The sequence below is a fragment of the Salvia hispanica genome, chromosome 2 (assembly GCF_029641045.1).
Source record: "Salvia hispanica isolate PSC_SH4W2 chromosome 2, Shi_PSC_v1, whole genome shotgun sequence".
In the NCBI taxonomy this organism is placed as follows: domain Eukaryota; kingdom Viridiplantae; phylum Streptophyta; class Magnoliopsida; order Lamiales; family Lamiaceae; genus Salvia; species Salvia hispanica.
Genome location: NC_142693.1, coordinates 7,296,975 through 7,315,678, shown reverse-complemented (window position 1 = coordinate 7,315,678; position 18,704 = coordinate 7,296,975). Strand labels below are relative to the sequence as shown.

The 18,704-nt window shown below is 38.8% G+C and overlaps 3 protein-coding genes across 5 annotated transcripts; 1 reads left to right on the top strand and 2 right to left on the bottom strand.

The window, feature by feature from the left end:
* Positions 1–786: 786 nt before the first annotated feature.
* Positions 787–4,821, bottom strand: LOC125199228 (glucan endo-1,3-beta-glucosidase 4-like). Of its 2 annotated transcripts, none has more exons than XM_089063557.1 (5): positions 4,599–4,821; positions 3,304–3,563; positions 1,596–2,873; positions 1,225–1,252; positions 787–1,123 (listed from the first exon to the last, which is right to left on the bottom strand). In XM_089063557.1, the coding sequence occupies exons 2-5, from the start codon at positions 3,365–3,367 to the stop codon at positions 970–972; spliced, it is 1,524 nt and encodes a 507-aa protein (XP_088919683.1). In that variant the 5' UTR covers positions 3,368–3,563; positions 4,599–4,821; the 3' UTR covers positions 787–969. The 2 variants fall into 2 exon arrangements, with proteins under 2 accessions (XP_088919683.1, XP_047953292.1); XM_048097335.2 differs by having other exon boundaries at positions 1,596–2,843; positions 4,599–4,820.
* Positions 4,822–13,946: 9,125 nt separating this feature from the next.
* On the bottom strand, positions 13,947–14,784 carry LOC125207213 (thylakoid lumenal protein (Mog1/PsbP/DUF1795-like photosystem II reaction center PsbP family protein)). Its single transcript, XM_048106462.2, has one exon. The coding sequence runs from the start codon at positions 14,767–14,769 to the stop codon at positions 14,065–14,067; it is 705 nt and encodes a 234-aa protein (XP_047962419.1). The 5' UTR covers positions 14,770–14,784; the 3' UTR covers positions 13,947–14,064.
* A 1,438-nt stretch (positions 14,785–16,222) lies between these two features.
* Positions 16,223–18,183, top strand: LOC125217145 (putative RING-type E3 ubiquitin transferase C3H69). 2 transcript variants are annotated; one of them, XM_048118987.2, is made up of 7 exons: positions 16,223–16,328; positions 16,412–16,499; positions 16,575–17,300; positions 17,376–17,464; positions 17,531–17,597; positions 17,681–17,748; positions 17,839–18,183. In XM_048118987.2, exons 1-5 carry the CDS (start codon positions 16,318–16,320, stop codon positions 17,562–17,564), a joined length of 948 nt encoding a protein of 315 aa, XP_047974944.1. In that variant the 5' UTR covers positions 16,223–16,317; the 3' UTR covers positions 17,565–17,597; positions 17,681–17,748; positions 17,839–18,183. The 2 variants fall into 2 exon arrangements, with proteins under 2 accessions (XP_047974944.1, XP_047974940.1); XM_048118983.2 differs by having other exon boundaries at positions 17,678–17,748.
* Positions 18,184–18,704: the final 521 nt, after the last annotated feature.

Here is an 18,704-nt window from a genome sequence, read left to right as displayed (position 1 = left end):
ATGATGAAGAAATTGCAATTCGAGGAGAGGATGGTGAAGGTATACTATACAACATGAATGATGAGGAGCAATTAGGAGAGTAGTAGCTTTTTTTAATGATCAACTTTCAAATTTTTACTGAAAATTTGGTCAAATGCTGAGGATTTAAGCGAGGGTGTTGATGATGAAACAGATGAGGGGAACGAGGAAGAGAATGTTGAAGAAGATGGTAGGCTTATGCCGTAGCAACGACGTCAAGGAGCAATGTGAGTTCATATGGCCATATTTTGTATTTGCCATGTCAATTCTGTTTAAAAGATGAATATTGCTTGTTGAATTCCAATTTAATTGTTTCTCCTTTCTTTTAGTTAGGCTTCATGGTATTTTCTGCAGCATTAATCAAGCCAATACTATGATTTGCAGGAGAGCACTTTCAGGATTTGAATAAGCTGCTACAAACTTATACACATGTAATGTAATTATGTAAATCAAAGCATGATGATTCTACAACTTTTGAAGTGACTTCTTTATATTTTGATTTGATTTTCAACATATGAAGCAGCAATATTGTATTATTGGATTGTCACCTGACTTTAAGATCTGTAACATGTGTTGAATTCTTTTGAGGATTATAAATTGAGTGATTATGTATGGATTTGATTAGAAGCATTCCTTAAGTATTCAAATAAAGGGCTATTAGCAAAGAGAAAAGAAAAGGTGTTTGTTTTATTATAAAATTAACATAAAGAGTTTAAATGACGCATATTAGAATTGAAGGAAACAAAATGAAGCATTGACAACCCAGAATTAAACAAATATCACTGGATTTGATCAACCTCTACAGTCTACAGACTCCACACCAATTCCTAACAAGTTCAAATATGCAATGATACAATTCTTGCTCTGACATATACAGTTTCTCAAATGGGTGCTAAAATCAACACAACATAAACACCATTTCTGCAAAATATGGATAGAATCTGAGAGTGTCTACAAAAAGCTTCTCAAATTCACATGGACCAAACACAGAGTAGCAGCAACTATTGTGCCAAAATAACGGATGGCGACTGTCCTTGCGCTCTCCGAGGACGGCCCAACTGGTCCAAATGCTGGAGGTGGAAACGCCCCACCCGAGGAGTTCGAACTGCAGCCATTTAACACATCAATAAACTATCATATATAAGACAGGTTTAATACTAACATAAAAAGCAGGTCTAGTAAAGAATAGATCAATCTGAGCCTCACCTTCCTGTAAATCTACAAGATCCATAGCCTGCCACAAAAAAACGTACACACCGGAGTAGTTAGAATTAATAAATACGAACATAGAAATGCAAACAACAAATGTACACGTCTTTTGGTCATGATCGAACCTAGTTTGAGTTAGTTTCAGTTAGAATTCCGCGTATCTTCCCTTTAAAAGGCCTTTTAGGATGAGAGGGTACTCTAAACTTATGTATTGAACCATAATCATTTGCGAAGTCGATGTGAGACACAACACAAATGTACACGAACAAGTTTCGTGTCCTCATAGATGAAGTAATCTGGCTTAACAGATTAAGTGAATGATAGCAATAGGCTTCTAATTATATTTAAGCTGATAAGGAAAAACTTACTAGGATCAACTGTAGTTATTGTGGCCGTGCCACCAAAATCACAAGTCCCGCCAGAGCCACGCTTCTTTTGATAGTAGTCATTATACGCATAGGAAGCATGATTCTGCAATGTATCGGGGTTAAAGCAAGGCTGCCCTTGCTGAATCGCTGCACAGTTAGCCTGGCCATTCCCGCAAGCCCAATTAAGTCCGTCTTGTAGTGACTTATCATCTGCACCTGGTCGAGCAATACAAAACGAGCTTGAAGAATTCGCACCGGTAATCTCTGCATTCCCCAAAGCTAGGCTATACACAGAAGTTCCATTAGTGAAAAGTAGACCCCAATTTCTCTCAGAAACCGGCCCTGCTCTTTTGTCTTCATTGAACAGTTCGTAGATGTACGTGTTGATAGGGACCGCTGGCTGGCTAGGCGGACCAGAATCATTTGACACGCGCCTTATCAAATTATTGATATACAACTCTGCATTTGTTGAAGTAGCATCAGGTTCAATGCTACCACCAAACGACGGCCAGCCAGTTTCAGTGACAACGATAGGGATTCCTGAGAAGTTGAGATCCGCAATGGAGCTGTAAGTGGCATCGATCAAAGCATCGAACATGCTGTTGTAGTGAAACAAGGTGTTCGGGTCGACAATCTGTTTGACAGGGGAGAGTGGCTTGAAAAGAGCATAGTCGAGAGGGAAAATGCCGTTGCTCTTCACATATTCGTAGTAAGGATAAGCATTCAGCATGTAGAAGGACTTTGTGCTTCTCAAGAACTGAAGGATCTGAATGATGGTAGAGTTAAACGTTGTGTTGAAGGTGGCTGCAGAAGGAGGGAAACTACGGGAAATGACATCCATTGAATTTGGCGTTGAAACTTTCACTTGATAGTTGAGGTTTGAAGCAACCAAAGCTTTGTGCAGGTTGCTCATGGCAGGAACTAGAATAGGCGCGGCATGTGGCAACGTAGTAAGCACCTCACTTCCCACAGCAATCGCTGTAATATTAGTTGAAGGAACATAAGCTGCAATGTTTTTAGTAACCCAAGCAGCTGCCGTTGAAGGCAATTCCCCAATTCCCAGGACTTCCTGGTTGGTAACGCTGACCATGACTTCGATGCCAGTGTTTGCAAGAGCATTCAGCATATGCGCATCAGAATCAAAGAGACGGACATGAGTTATTTGATTAGCTCTAAGCATGGCAACTATATCCGGAGCCGATGGCATGTTTGAAATAGCAGTTCCAATGTTGACGCCCACGAACGCTCCTACATGATCCCATAAACTGTTCTTCAAAACTCCAACACAAAAGAGCAGTAGATTTGTTTTTTTAACCATTTATAATCAACAAAAGAAACTTAAAAAATCTTAGTTTACAAGCAGAAGAAACTAAGCCAGTCAAAGTGTAGGATCACATAATTAATTAACCGCTATCGTATTCCTTCCTTTGCCAGAGTCATTATTCGAGTGGGGCAATTTCCCCTAATGCACTACAAGTGTCACTACCCTTATTAGAATCATACTTCTCTAATATCATGGTTAAATATTTATTAATAGTGATCTCCTCCGCCATCCCATAATCAAATCTCAATATTAGTTTGGTCTTATATTATCTTCAATTCATCACTCTAAGCTCAAATGAACACATGCTAATAATTTGAGTCCATCCAGAAGAATTACGAGACAGGCATCTATATATCGAAGGATGCTTAAATTTCAAGAACTCACCAGTTACATTGGAGAAAAGTCCACAAAATAGCAGGACAGCATGAAGCCATATTTGGAACATCATCAGCTAGAGCCAGAGAGCTTCAGCTCAATCTTCCTCCGACTGAAATGCGCGCTTTGACAAAGTTGTTATTGGCAGTGGAAAACCAGTAAGTTTTACCCCTCAGAATACTAAATGTGTCGAAGAAACATAGGAAATAGGTCCGCTGCCTTGAATATTGTACAACAAATGGCCTCTGAGTGACAACAAGCAAACAAACCTGCACCAATAATCTGAGAACTAAGTCTCCATTGGCTTGTGAGACAACATACCATATATACGCAGATCTACTTGCAAACAATTCTCAATACACACCATGCACCTATGAATTTGTAGTGTCGGGCAAGAACAATTCCTTTCAATGCATGCACGAGTATTCATGGTAGCAAGACACATCCGGGAAATCAGTTAACTTATGTATCACAATCGTATGTCCATCTTGAACTAACATACTACCTAAATGCAAGGAAATGGACTTTGTAGAACATTAACACTAGCATAAGTGAATCTGGGATTCGGCTCGAATGACAGTTCAGCATCTTGAATTTACTAATCCAAGTTAAACTATATGTATGAAAAGATCTTAGAGAAGTTGCTATGAGTGAGAATGTGCCAGAAAATCCAGCTCCAGTTAATATACAAAGAGGTCCCAATCAAACAGATGCCAAGAGGAATGCTAAACACATACCCCAACATTAACAACCCCATTCAATCTCATTAGCTATACACAAACCTAGTGATAATTGAAAATCACAAATTGAGGATTTGATCATCAGATGCCTAAACCTACACAATTATGTCCAAAATAAGTTAAATCTTGTTCCACAGATCTCATACCCATATACCAGTTTGAAACTTTCCTAGGAAAGGTGTTAAATAAGTACACTACTATAGAAGACTACACAGAAATATTGTTTTCCAGATTTCCAGATCACAAGTTAACAAAGCTGGAACCAAGAAACTAAGAATAACAGAATCCAGAAGAAAATCCTGCCTTGAAGAAAAGCTGGGAGTGGTAGCAAAACCACATTATTATTACCAGGGAATCTTTCTGAACAGGTCAAAAAAATTAAATCTTTGTGCAATAATTTCACAAGGGCAGTAAAAGCAAGTCGAAAATTACTCGAGCCAAGCATAATCACAATGCACAAACAACACAACCCAAAGAAATGAAGAGAGAGAGCACCCAAGAATCTTTAAAGAGCAGCATTGAAAGGGGAAACATTAGCAGTAATTAGAGCAGAGAAAAACTTACTTATGTGAAATAGGGTCAATTTCACATACAGCAGAAAAGTTGTAAACTTGATTATGAGAGCTTATTGAAAGAGCAAAGGTTGGGGTAAGCTCAAGTGAAAAATTAGTCCAGTGAGAGAGTGAGATGGATACTCGGGAAAATGGAATGTGAAAGATGAACCAGAGAAATCGGGGCGGAAGTGGTCTCTAGAGACAGCGTGGATTAATAAATTTCATTTTCTGGTTTGTATTTGACCCTTGTCCGTTTCAAAGATTGCTTTTTTAAGAACGTTCATAAAAGTACAGGTAGTCTTAATTATTGATTTAATTATTTCCATGTTTCATTATTACTAATTTATTTTGTCTATTTCATTATTTGGCTTAAATATGGCAATTCCTAAGTTTATCTTGAGAGGAGCAAGTTAGGAAAGGACAGCAACAACGCACTCACGTTACCTATTTTTAAAAGATTTGAAAAAAACACAAATAGTAGTACTATTATTTGCTTAGAATTAATTTTATTATTGGGATAGATTGTGACCGCGGCTTTAATTATAATAGAAAGTTGAAACGCAATTCCTATTCCATATATTTTTCAAATTGATATGTGGAATATATAGGATTGAAAATTCAAAATGCTATGCTATAAGTTGTATGTTGAAATTGCTAATCTTCATAAAAAAACATTTATTTTTGTTCAATTTATTTTGTCTTAAATACAGAGTAATAAAAAAACATGTCAAATTATTTGCAAAATCAAGTGGAGTATCATATATGAATATTTTTTACACATACCTTTCACGAGTACCCCACGGTCACTTCTCATAGGAACTACATTCCATGTTCTACTATTAATTGTAACTATTTCTTTATCAAAAAATAAAATAAAAATTGTAAGTATTTCTTACAATTTTTCTTATACATGGGTAAAATGTGTAAGAAATGTGTGACATATTACACAAAAATCATGCAATTGAAATGCAAAACTTCTCAGTTCTCACTAAACTCTAGTCCAGTTTCAGCCGGCTTTCTTGATCCATATATTTTTAACGTAATGTTATTAAACCAGTAAAAAATTCTTAGTTAAAAATGAAAATAAAATGGAAATACAGGAAAATTTAGACCACAATCTAAGAGCATCCGCAATGGTCGGCTAGCGACCGGCTAGCCGATTCGTCGCGCTGGCCGATCGGCTAGCCGAACCATTGCAGTCCGCCAGCGCAAAATCGGTGAGCGGATCGGCGTGGGCTCGCCGATCGCTCGTCGCTGGCCGAAACGCTAGCCGATCGGCTAGCCGCCATTGTGGAGGCCCGATCGGCCAGCGATCGGCCAGCGCCAATTTTCGATTTTTTTTTTTTTTAAAATCATATATAAACGCGATTTTCATTTCATTTTCATTTGCACCACTTGTTTTAACGAGTTTTTTCTCTCTCTCTAACTTTCTGTTCAAGAGCATCATCGAGTGATGGATCACAACAACGAGTCCAGTCCGGCGACGAGCGGCTCTCAGACTCCCACAGTACCCGTGGGATCTGGATGGGGGCAGATGGGCCCGGGATTTAACATCCCTTGGAATCAGATGATGGGGATGATGGCTGGTGCGCCGGGGGGGGGGCGATGGGGGGGAACCAGGGGGGTATGCCGGGGGGTATGCCGTGGGGGATGCCGAGTGGCGGGCAGTCAGCGCCCGGGTGGGGGGGTATGCCCCAGATGCAGCAGCAAATGATGCTGCAGCAGATGATGGGGATGATGGGGCAGGGGGGGATGCCGCACGGTATGCATCCCGGGATGCCGGGGGGGTGCAGGGGTCACCGGGAGGGGACGCGGTATATCGGCCCTTGCTTGATTTTTTGACTGCTTCGTCTCACACGTCGACCCCGGTGGAGACGCAGTTCTCTGGCGATGACCTTCTGTCATTGCATGATATGGGGATCGATCTCGGGGACGATGATACTCCCGTTCGAGCGACGCCGGCCGCGCCGAGGAAGAAGACGAGGGGGAAGGGGAAGGGCAAGGCGGTCGGCGAGTCATCGCAGCCCACTGCCACTGGCCGGAGGAAGTGGACGGAGGATGAGTACGCCGCGGTGGCCAAGGGGTGGTTGGAGGTGTGCGACGATCCACTGGTTGCGAACAACCAGCGGGTCGTCAACATGTGGGCGAAGATCAGGGCTGCCTATAAGAACCACTGCCCGCACGGGAAGGACTTCAGCAACGAGGAGGTCCGGAAGGGGTGGGAGCGCACCAGGGCCGCGGTGGGCCGTTTTGCGAATTTGTACGCCAACGCCCTCCGTCAGCTCAGAAGTGGGCAGACTGAGGACGACGCCCGGAGGATAGCCGCGAGTCAGTTCCCCTTGGAGGGGAAGTATAAGGAGTTCACCTTCTGGGAGTGCTTCTTGTTGCTGAAGGACTCGGAGAAGTTCCGGGCGGGGTGCGACGCTGGGTGGCCGAAGAAGCAGCGACTTAACTATAGCGGCGACTACAGCGGCAGCAGCGGCGGATCCCACGACCTCCCCCCGGATGCTGAGGAGTTTCCATCCCCTCCTTCATTTACTGGTCGCCCCCGCCCGGTTGGACAGAAGCGGGCGCAGCGGGCTGCGAGGGGCGGATCCCCCCATATCGCCCCGCGAGGTCCAGTCCTCCGCCCTCCCAGCCGCCCCACTCGAGTACACTCTCCATTCGCGTAACCAAACGCGGGCTCAGATGTTACAGGTCTTCCGAGAGTGGAAGAACGCCACTGACCCCACGGAGAAGAGGTTTCTTTACGAGATGCTCGAGAGCATGCGTGCTGATTTAGAGATCGTGAGGTCACGGCTGGGGGGTTCCGACGTGGGCTCAGATACCACGGGTGGCGGCAGCGGCGGCGGCGACGAGGAGGACGACGGCGACGGCGATGAGGAGTAGAGAGTGGCGGGGCTCGGGTGTTGAAGCCCTTTTTTTTTAAAAAAAAATCATGTACTTTTTTTTTAAATCTTTGTACTTTTTTTTTAATGGAATGGATTATTTTTCCCGTATATGTGTCGTAAATTTAATTCCGTATATCGCAATTTTAATTCCGTAAATGTAGTATATTTTGAATTATTTTTATTGCGGCTGGCCTATGGCTGGCCTAAATCTGACGTGGCAGATGGTTTTTTTAGTGTTGCTGACGTGGCAGAGGAGAGAATGGTTGGCCTAAGCACCATTGCAGATGCTCTAATATAGAAAGTGGGATCCAGGAAGATGCCAGAAAATAAGGTACTACTACTACAACAAATAAAATTAAAATCACAGTGGGGCTCGTATTTAACGTCACATTAAAAAAAAGTCGGAAGTACCCGCCATATTCTCTTTTTTTTCAATAGATTTTGCATTTAGTTATGACATAAATTTTTTTTTTTTAAAAGCTGGAATCTTTTTTATCTTCTTTTCTGAAAGGATATAGCAGTATGTCTTCAAGGCTGAAATACTTTTTTTGGAAGCGTTTCAACTTTTCCAAGTTATCCTATTATTATTACTACACAAAAATCTGGAAAAATTTCTTGAGAGATACACTTTATTATACTACTAATAATAATAGTAGTAACTTTTTGCCTATTTGCCTATTATTATTTGCCAAATTTTTAATTAGGCTATGATTCTAAAGTATAAAACAAAAATTGGGTACCACCGTATTTTTATTTATTGACATACATACTCCCTGTATTTCATTTTAAATTATGGTTGATTTTTGTTCTTTAGGTAACATTTGATCTGCTTTATTATTTGATGGCCAATGACCAGGGCTGGCCGGCTGGGTGCTAAATTTCTCATTTGTTCCCGATTTCTTCAATTATTGGACTCTTGATCATGCTTACTTATCATTCGGATTAATGAGTAAAGTATTTTTAAATAAATACAAATAATTAAGTTGAACGTGTCATTTCTCGAATTTGAATTCAAAATCGTGTGAATAAGATTGAGATCTGAACTCGGGGCGATTGCATGAAATAAAAATGATGATTCCACGTTAATTATCAAGTTAATGATTTCCTTTGGGTGATATCGAATGAAGCCATCATTGGGGCATATAATAGTGCCGGAAAAAATAATATTGACACATTTTCTGTTATATAAAATCATTAGTTAAATACTACTCTCTTCGTTCAGGCTCAAGTGAAACATTTCATTTAGCATTGAATTAAGAAAAAAAAAAGTTTAGCAAATTAAATGAACTAATAAAGTAGAAGAAAAAGTAAAAAATATTAGACATAAGAGAAAATAAGTAAAAAAAAAAACAGAATAAAATATGGGAAATAAGAAGGAGAAAAAAAAGTATGAGAGTAAACAAGAGATCATTTTTTCCAAAAGAATAAATTAATCAATTAATTTGGATCATATAATGAATGCAACTCCTTAACACTATTAACATTTTTCTTTATTATTTATATTTTCAATTAAATATGTTTTAGTGAAAAAAAATCAATTTTCATTAATAAAAATATGTAATTAAACACGTACTAATTGACTGGGAATGATCCATTACTAACTAATTAGCAATCTCAAACTAATATTAAATCTTAGCCATCAGATTAGAAGATATAGTGGTTGAAATAATGTCACATGTATTATATTTTTAATTAAAAAAATTAATAAATAAAATTAGAGGGTATTAATGTCAATTTTCTCTCATTAAAATCATCTTAAAACTTTAAATTTACGTAACTCTGTCGATTTAAATTATTTTTTCGCAAAAAATATATCAAATTAAAAATAATTTTATAAGGATTTCAACGAGATCTCAATTGCATATGTTCCGACGACGTTCGGATGATGAAATTTGATATTTTTTAATTTTAGTTTTCGTAAATGTTGATAACCAGATTTTTATCAATAAATACATCAAAAAATCTCAATAAAACCATATAAAAATCTCAATAAAACCATGTAAAAATCTCAATAAATATGTGTTGATATTTTCTTTTACTAGTGTTGATATTCTTATGTCATATTGTTGATATTTGTAATACACTATGTTGATATAAAAAAGCATTCACGAAAATGATCATATGATAACATAATGACGATATTACCCTTTTTACTATTTATCAAGATTCGTAAGATTTAAATTCATTCACTCATTTTAAAATCTAAGGATGGAAATTTGATCTTGATTTTGGATTGGGGTGTTATAAGTATTAGAATATGACTCACTGATTGACACCCTAAAAATAAAAATTACAAGTTGTCATATTGACATATCAAGATTATCAAAAATGAAGAGCATATAATCCCCAATACTTATTAGATACTGAGAATCCAGAAGAGGTGCTTGAGGTTGCAACACCTTTTTTTAACCCTTCTTTCCTTTTATTTACATAATTTATTCTGCTAAACCATCGAAATTTTTTCTGCGGATTAAAGTGCAATCACACTTTAACTTTTCATTCGTTCATAAAGTTTGCAACTTTATACTCCTTATTAGTTTATGGTTTGACATGTGCAAGATTCTTGATGACTGTGTTAATCCCCTACTCTGTCTCTTTACCTCTCTAATAGCAAGCTTGGGGGCAGAGATTTCTTTATGTAATCATGGAAGTATGCGTGGTTAATTTAGATCTTTGGCATCTCGAATGGATACATAATAATGCTTAATTTATGGATTTTGGGAGTTTGGAGCTTATGCTCCTTTATCCGTGAAAAAGTATGAACATTTGGTTTTCTATGAGTTTTTAATGCATAATTGGTAAAGTAAGAGAGAGATAGAGAAAAAAAAGATAATTTAAGTATTATTAGGTGACGTTCGCTTGTCATGACTAATAATCGTGAGACTATCAATTTAGAATTAAGTTGTGGGATTATTTTAGTTGGAGGAGAAAGACTATGACTAATTATCATGAGACTATCCATCTAGGATTAAGTTGAGGGGGTCAATTTTATGAACCAAACATGATACATAATTAATCATGAGATTTAGTCTTGTCAACCGAACACCCCCTTAGTGGATAATGGATCACATCTCTTTAGAGAGAAAAGACTTTCCAAATTAGAATGTTCATACTTTTCAGGAATAGACTAAAAAAGAAATAGTTTATACTTTTTATGGATGAAGAGATATTAAAAAAGAAATAGTTTATACTTTTTATGGATGAAGAGATATTAAAAAAGAAATAGTTTATACTTTTTATGGATGAAGGGGTATTAGTGAGCGTCATGCTTCGTTTGCAAAGGAAACCATGCACCTTTCTTAATTAACAAGGGGTTACTAATAAAAATAAGTATAGATATAAGTAAAGACTCATACAAGGGGTAGTATTTATTAGATGGTCGGTGATACCGATAAATGAAATAAACATTCAACATGTGATTCGTTAAATAAGATAATATTCAGATATTAAAAGGAATGGGATCTAATCGTGAAACAATCGATACAAGAAATTGAGAGTTATGTTGTGGAGAGATTGATTGTGCGAAGAAGTAAACTATTCAATATGAATTCAAAGCTCAACGAGCAGATATGAATGATAAGAAAAACAAACTAACATACATTTGAACTAACTACCCAACGACTAGTTTCAATCGGACAGCTCAGATTAGAACATTTAAACAGAACTCAATCCGTCGGCTACTGAATCACGCGAGCTTGAGACGAGCTCGCTGCTCATTCCTCTCTTCCTAACTTCATTCTTCTTGATCTAATGATCGACCTATCATAACTCCAACAAACTCCACGTTGATTGCTCAATCATCATCTTGCTTTAGTTTGCACAGATTTACCAATCTCATGCACAACTGAAATTTCTCTTTTGACAGAGGTTTGGTTAACATGTCTGCGGGATTCTTCGAAGTGTGCACCTTGAATACCTTGACCTTCCATTTCTCTATCTCTTCTCTGATAAAGTGCAAGCGCACATCTATATGCTTGCGCTTCTCATGGTAGATTTGATGTTTTACCAAGTTCAATGCATTTTGATTATCACAACCAACCAATGCTTACTGCTTCTTGCTTTAGATCAAAATCCCCAAGCATTCTCTTGAGCCAAAAACTTTCCTTTACTGCAGAAGTGAATGATATATACTCAGCTTCAATAGTAGATAAAGCCACTACATGCTGAAGATTTGATTTCCAGCTCACTGCAGATCCATACATTGTGAAGATATACCCAGACTTAGCCTTTCTGGTATCAATGTTGCTAGCAAAATCTAAGTCGCAGAATCGCCTGCACGCTTAAGGTATATAAGCAGCCACTTTAGAGTTGCCCAATGGTCCTTTCCATGGTCAGACATAAATCGAGATGTCACACTAATAGCTTGTGAGATATCTGGCCTTATACTTCTCATAGCATACATTATGCTCCCAACAATGTTAGCATAAGGGATCTTTTGCATTTCTCTTACTTCACCTTCATTCTATGGCCTTTGAGCAGCAAACAATTTGAAATGAATAGCCAGTGGAGTTGAGACTTCCCTCATATTCTCCACCTTGAACCTTTTCAACATTCTGGAAATGTAACCAGACCGTGTTAGCCATAGTACACTCTTCTTTATATCTCTCACAATATTCATGCTTAGGATTCTTCTAGCTGCCCTCAAATCCTTTATTTCAAAAGCTGACCTCAGATCATCTTTTACTTCCTGTACAACACTCATCTTTTCCCCAACCACTAACATATCATCAACATATAACAAAAGATAGGCAACATGAATCCCCTTCTTCTTCTTCACGAACACACAACCATCATATTTAGACCTAATAAAATCATTTTTTAGCACATGTTCATCAAAGGTTTTGTGCCATTGCCTGCTTGCCTATTTTAGGCCACCTTCATCCCCCGGCTTTATGAACCCTTCTGGTTGGGCCAGATATATAGTCTCTTTTAAGTTACCAAGTAGGAATGCGGTCTTTACATCAAGCTACTTCTATAAAGTCAATCCCTTCTTCTTGTGTAAAGCCTCTAACTGCCAATCTTGCTTTAAACTTGATCTTATCATAATCAGATGATTCAATCTTCTTCTTGAAGATCCATTTGCATCTAATTACCTTTCTTCTATCAGGCTTCTCCACAAGCACCCAAGTCACATTCTTTAAAAGTGACTCAATCTCTTCTATCATAACTTTTATGCACTTATCTCATTCTTTGTTGTTCATGACATCTCTATATGTGGCAGCATATTTTGCAGGTAATTTTGAGACTCTTCTTGTTCTGTCTTTGGCAAGCATGTAGTTCCTTAGATCATGTGGGTTGCTTTGAGATGGCCCCTCAGGCTCTACGGCCTCAACTTCAACATCTGAGCTCCCTGACTCCACCTGAGACTCATCAACACATGCATCTGCAATCTTGTGATTGTCCAGCTCTATACACCAAAGCATATACTTTTTCACTCCTGGCTGATAGCCTAGCATCACACATCTTAATGCCCTAGCATCAAGCTTTCCCTGCTTTAGGTGAGCAAATGCTTTACATCCAAAAATTCTCAATTGATTTTATTCAGCATTTCTCTCATTCCATCTCATGTCAGGAGTATCCCCATTTATACTAGATGAGCGACACATATTCAACAATTTTACTGCAGTAGAAGCTGCTGTCAGCCTAGAACTTCTTCTTTAATCTAGAAGCCAACAACATGCATCTAACTCTCTCCAAAATTATTTTATTTTCTCTTTCCGGCCACACCATTCTGTTGAGGATTTAAGGGTACAGTACTATGCTTCTTAATTCCTTTCCCCTTGTAATAGCTATCAAACTCTTTAGTTAAAATTTAAGGCCATTGTATGTCCTTAGGCATTTAAGAATTGTGTTTTTCTCTCTTTCAACTTCAATCAAGCTGATATATACAGAATCAGAAGAAGGTAAAGAATGAGAAGAAAAAACAAACTAACAAACATTTGAACTAACTATCCAACGGCTAATTTCAATCGGACGGCTCAGATTAGATCATTTAAACAGAACTCATTCAATCCGATGGCTGCTGAATCACGCGAGCTTGAGATGAGCTCGTGGCTCATTCCTCTCTTCCTAACTTCATTCTTCTTTATCTAATGATCGAGCTATCATAACTCCAACAGATATAACACGAGATATGTCAAAAGTAAGTTTGTTTAAGATTAAATTAGTTGTAGGAGTGCATATGAGATGATTAATCATGAGATACAATATAATCTTTGTATTGTGGACACAAATCAAAATATATTGTCATGGACCGAGATTCTGAAAAAAAAATGTAACCAAACAGGAGATAAAATTAGACATGTCCTTCACTTACAAGTAAACATACCAACCGAACGCCCCCTCATAATACTTAATCAAAATTGAAACCATGTGGTTGGATGGGAGAGACATAATATAGTTACTAATTAATGATCTTAAACTATATTCATGAGGCATGTTAAAGGATTTTTGCATCAAAATTGATCTAAACGGAAATTGTCTATGTTGTATATACACAATTTGAGATAAAACTTCATCAAAATCAAGTAACAATTCTCATATATGTTTATTACAAGGAAGCTGAGATGATGAAAAGCGTACGTCTCAGTCGACAGTCTTGAACGACTGGTGAATGTGCATAAGCGTCTCTTGATCCCTTTTCCACTCCGGCGCCGGCGCATTCACGAAATGCGCATACAGCTTATTCTTAGCGCACGTGACAGAGATCAAGCTATGTCCCGCGGCGCCGTCGATCTCATACACGTAATACACCTGCCCCTTGTCATCCTTCCTCTCCTCAGAGGTGACGGCGTCGGCGGCGGCGATCAAGTCCTGCAGGTCGACGTCGGACAGCGCGAGGTTGTTGAGGATGATCTCCTTGGGCGCGAGGCGGGGGAAGCCGCCGAGGAAGGTGAGGTACTCCTTCTCCGCCTTCTTCTTCGGGTTGTAGAATTCGCTGTCGGTGCCGTTGGTCCCCTTCTGTATCTTGGAGATCAGCTTCTCCTTCCACCCGTCCGGCACCTCGTACGTGTACTCCGCGGAGGCCTTCTTGTCGGAGTTCCCGCCGTATCCGCCGTAGTTCGCGGCGCTCGCGGCGGTGCCGTAGTATAGCTTGTAGGAGGGCGGCTCGGCTAGGGAGGGAGGGGAGGCGGAGAGTATGGTTGCAGCGAGGGCGGTGGCGGCTAGGGTGGTGGCGACGGTGGATGATGGTTTGGATTGGGGGATGGTGGCGAGGGGAGGTGGCTTGGCGGCGGAGGAGGTGGTGGCGGTGGAGGAGAGGAGGGCGGAGGGGGAGAAAATGGTGGCCATGGGGATTAATTTAGTTGAGTGTTTGGATAGGTGGATGTGTTGTTTTCTATGATTGTCTTTAATTTCCTTATCCTTTACCCTCACCAATCACAGAGTGACATCTCATCTACAAAAATTTTGTGGCTGGTATGATTAATCTTTAAGAGTGGAGTAATCAATATGATAATATTGAAATTAAGGTGGATCGGTAGGGTATATTTTATCGAAACTGTTATATTGTCGGAGTATATTTTACTGAAAATATTGGTACGAGTAAATATCCTAACTTTATCTTACCGATTTTTTGTTATGCGAATTTTCAATACTGTTACTGTATGCCGACTTTTTATATGGCATATTGAAATACTATTAAACCGGTATCGTATTTCTTATTATATTACTACCTCCGTCCCCCAAATTTTGATATACTTTAATCCGGCACGAGTTTTAAGAAATGTAATGAAAAGTGAGCTGAAAAAGTTGGTGGGATGTGTGTCCTACTTTTAAAGTATTAGTTTTATACTCCCCCTGTCCCACTTAAAATGACACGTTTTCCTTTTTAGTTTGTCCCAACTAAGATGACACATTTCCTCTTTTAGAAACTTTCATCTCAATTAATACACTCAACCATTTTTTCTCACTCTTATTAAAATATCCAACTTTCTTTATCTCTCTACTTTAATACTTACACTCACATTTTCTCTCTCCAATTAAACACTTTAACCAATAATTCCTAAAACCCCGTGCCGGCTAAGTAATGTGTCATCTTAGCCGGGAAGGAGGGAGTAATAAAATGTGAGTAGGAATGAATTAGTGGAATATGAGATTCACTACCAAAAATGGTAAAAGTGAAGTATGTCAAATTCGAAATGGTAAACTGTGTCAAAATTTGGGGGACGGAGGTAGTAGTATATAAATGTTAGTGTGAAAATATGACTACACCGTATATCGAAAATTTGGTACTATATAGTATCATGTCGTACTTTATCATAATCAATTTTTTTTTTTTTGAAGGAATATCACAATCATATTGAAGATGTTGTATTTATAGTAATCATATCTAGATATATCAAGATGTCAATATTTCACAATTCAGTTTCTAAATTGGTTGTTTGATTTTCTACTTACTAATCTCCCTTAATAAGCCTGTTAAAATGAATTGAAATGATGTTCTACTTACTAATCATACCTAAGGAGTGCATGCATTAGAAGATAACCTCATAAAGTTTACCAATTTATTCAAAATCGAATACTATTTGAATCTCGTCCATACATTGAAAATGAAAGTAATGAGATTTATTCGAAATCAAATGTATGTAAATGGTTACACAATTAATATTGAGCGTTGAAGTTGGATTGTCCTATATTGAGGAAAAAGCAGCAACGGCCAATAGCAAAGAGAAAAACTAGGGGTAATCGTTGAAAGTGGAGGACTCTGGTTTCCATCACCCCCCTATATACGCTCCCTCTTTTCTTCCAAATTTCTTGATTCATTCTCTTGCGAGCCTTCTTTTCGTTATAGTCAAGCAAGCAATTTCGTGAGTCTCCCCTCGGATTCTCACGAACGCCATGTCTAAGGGGTACGTACGCTCTTCTCTTCTTTCGTCCGTCTCAATATGTTATAATAACATATTTATTTGTGCATGATATTAAAATTTTACAGGGTTCTCTGTAAATTTTTTGCCCATGGCGCATGCTTGAAAGGGGAGCATTGTGAGTTTGCGCATGATTGGAAGGCCCCATCAAACAATGTAACAATATATTGATCATTTTTACAAATAGTTTCAAGATCAGTTTTGCTAATTTTGTTTTTTCATATATTACAGATATGTAGCTTCTATCAGAAGGGGATTTGCACGTATGGCAGTCGATGCAGATATGAACACGTTAAAGTATGTCGTTCTTCATCAGATAGTCCTCTCCCCATCGAGCTTCCTTACGGAGGTGCAGTCTCCACCGCAGCTTCCACACCTCCGCCCGTGTTAGGACATGATGACATGCTAACCGATGATAATCATGTTATATGTTCTTTCTCCGGTGTTGGTGACTGCCCGCGAGGGGAGGACTGCCCCCACATCCATGGGGACCTATGTCCGATCTGTGACAAACGATGCCTGCATCCCTTTAGGCCTCAAGAGAGGGAAGAGCACATGAAGTCGTGTGAGAAGAGGCGTAAACATATGGAGGCGCTAAGATGCAGTCAAGAAATAGAGTGTAGTGTGTGTCTTGAGGCTGTCCTCTCAAAGCCTACATCCGCGGAAAGGAAATTCGGGATTCTGTCTGAGTGTGACCATTCGTTCTGCATTTCGTGTATTAGAAACTGGCGTAGTAGCTCTTCGACTTCTGGGATTCATCTTAACTCTGCTGTGAGAGCCTGCCCTCTGTGTCGGAGGCTCTCGTACTTTGTCATCCCCAGCGTCGTTTGGTACTCCTCGAGCGAGGAGAAACAAGAAATCGTTCAGAGCTATAAGACGAAACTGAGATCTATTGACTGCAAGCACTTTGACTTTGGGAATGGAACATGTCCATTTGGGACAAGCTGCTTCTACAGGGTATGTATGTTCATTATTATTCTCCTTTAAACACACTTTGCTAGTAAAATTTCTCGTCTAAACGTGCTTTTACAGCATGCATTTCACGATGGTCGTCTTGAGGAAGTTGTTGTACGCCATGTTGGTGGTGATGATGGAGATGCTGTCGTTGCCAAAGACATAAGGTCCTTTTTTCGTACCATCGTTTGAGGCATTGGTTCGTACGTGCTAATTACGATCGATTCTTTCAGGATACCCGACTTCCTTAACTTGCAGATAAGATGATTAAACAATTTTGATTTCTACTAATTCTTCCAGGTTAGTCTCATAGAATGTTTGTTTTGTTTATAGTACAAGGATTTTTTTTTTGTTCTAAAATAAGGAGCTTATAATTGCAGCAGGGAATTCGGTGGGATAGGATACTCTTGCGTGCTATTCAACTAACTTTTCGACAATTTTCTTTGGCTAAGTAAGATTAATTTGTTTTCATCTTATATAATTATAGGGAGAAATTAAAAGTCTAAATTGTGATTTGTGTTGTTCTTTTTTTGTCGTTCAGATACAGCTATTATTTCAGTTGATGTGAGCACTGATTCCATGATTTGAAGCCTGCCATTCCTAAATATACAGATAGTTCTGTTGGACTATATTGAAAAGTGAAAATGTAAACAATATCAAGAGTGAGGTTTTTTGGTTTTTTGAGCTTTGTTCTGTCTGGAAAAAAAAAGGAAAAAAGAAAAAAAAAAAGTTGTTTTGATGATGCTATACTTGAGAAAGTGGGCTTACCTGGGATGGTTGTGCATTGTATTTTTCTAGTAGTTTTGAAACATGTATGTATGTACCACCCATTTTGGTAGCTCTTGTAATAGCTTGTTTTTTTGAAACTGATGTTGAATTATGCTGATTTTGAGCATTAGTAATTAGCACAGCAGTTTAAAATATGCTACTCTCTCATGATTATTATAGGTAACAACTAATTGCATAAAATTTTTGTCACAAACAAACACACTAATATCAAAACAATGTACAACCGGTGTAATATATTAATTAAGTACAAAGAGGTCTCATATATGGTGATAAATAACAAATAAACAATACTCCATGTATATGTATACAAATCAATACTATGCTACTAACCTCTCAAGAAATGGAAAAAGAATATCACATCTCTCAAACACACAAATCCAACAAGAATAATCTCGAAAAATAAAATAAAATCAGTTTCTGACGAGAGCCACAAGGGACACCACCAATGAAGAAGCGACGACGGCGGCAGAGAGTGGCAGAGAGGCACCAGCACCGGCGTCAGGCGACGGCGCGGGGGCCTCCACCTGGGCAAATGCAGCCGAGAGAGCAGACATGATTGCAACAAACATCAACATCACCGTAGCCTTAGAAATTGCCATTGCTCTTTACTATTCAATA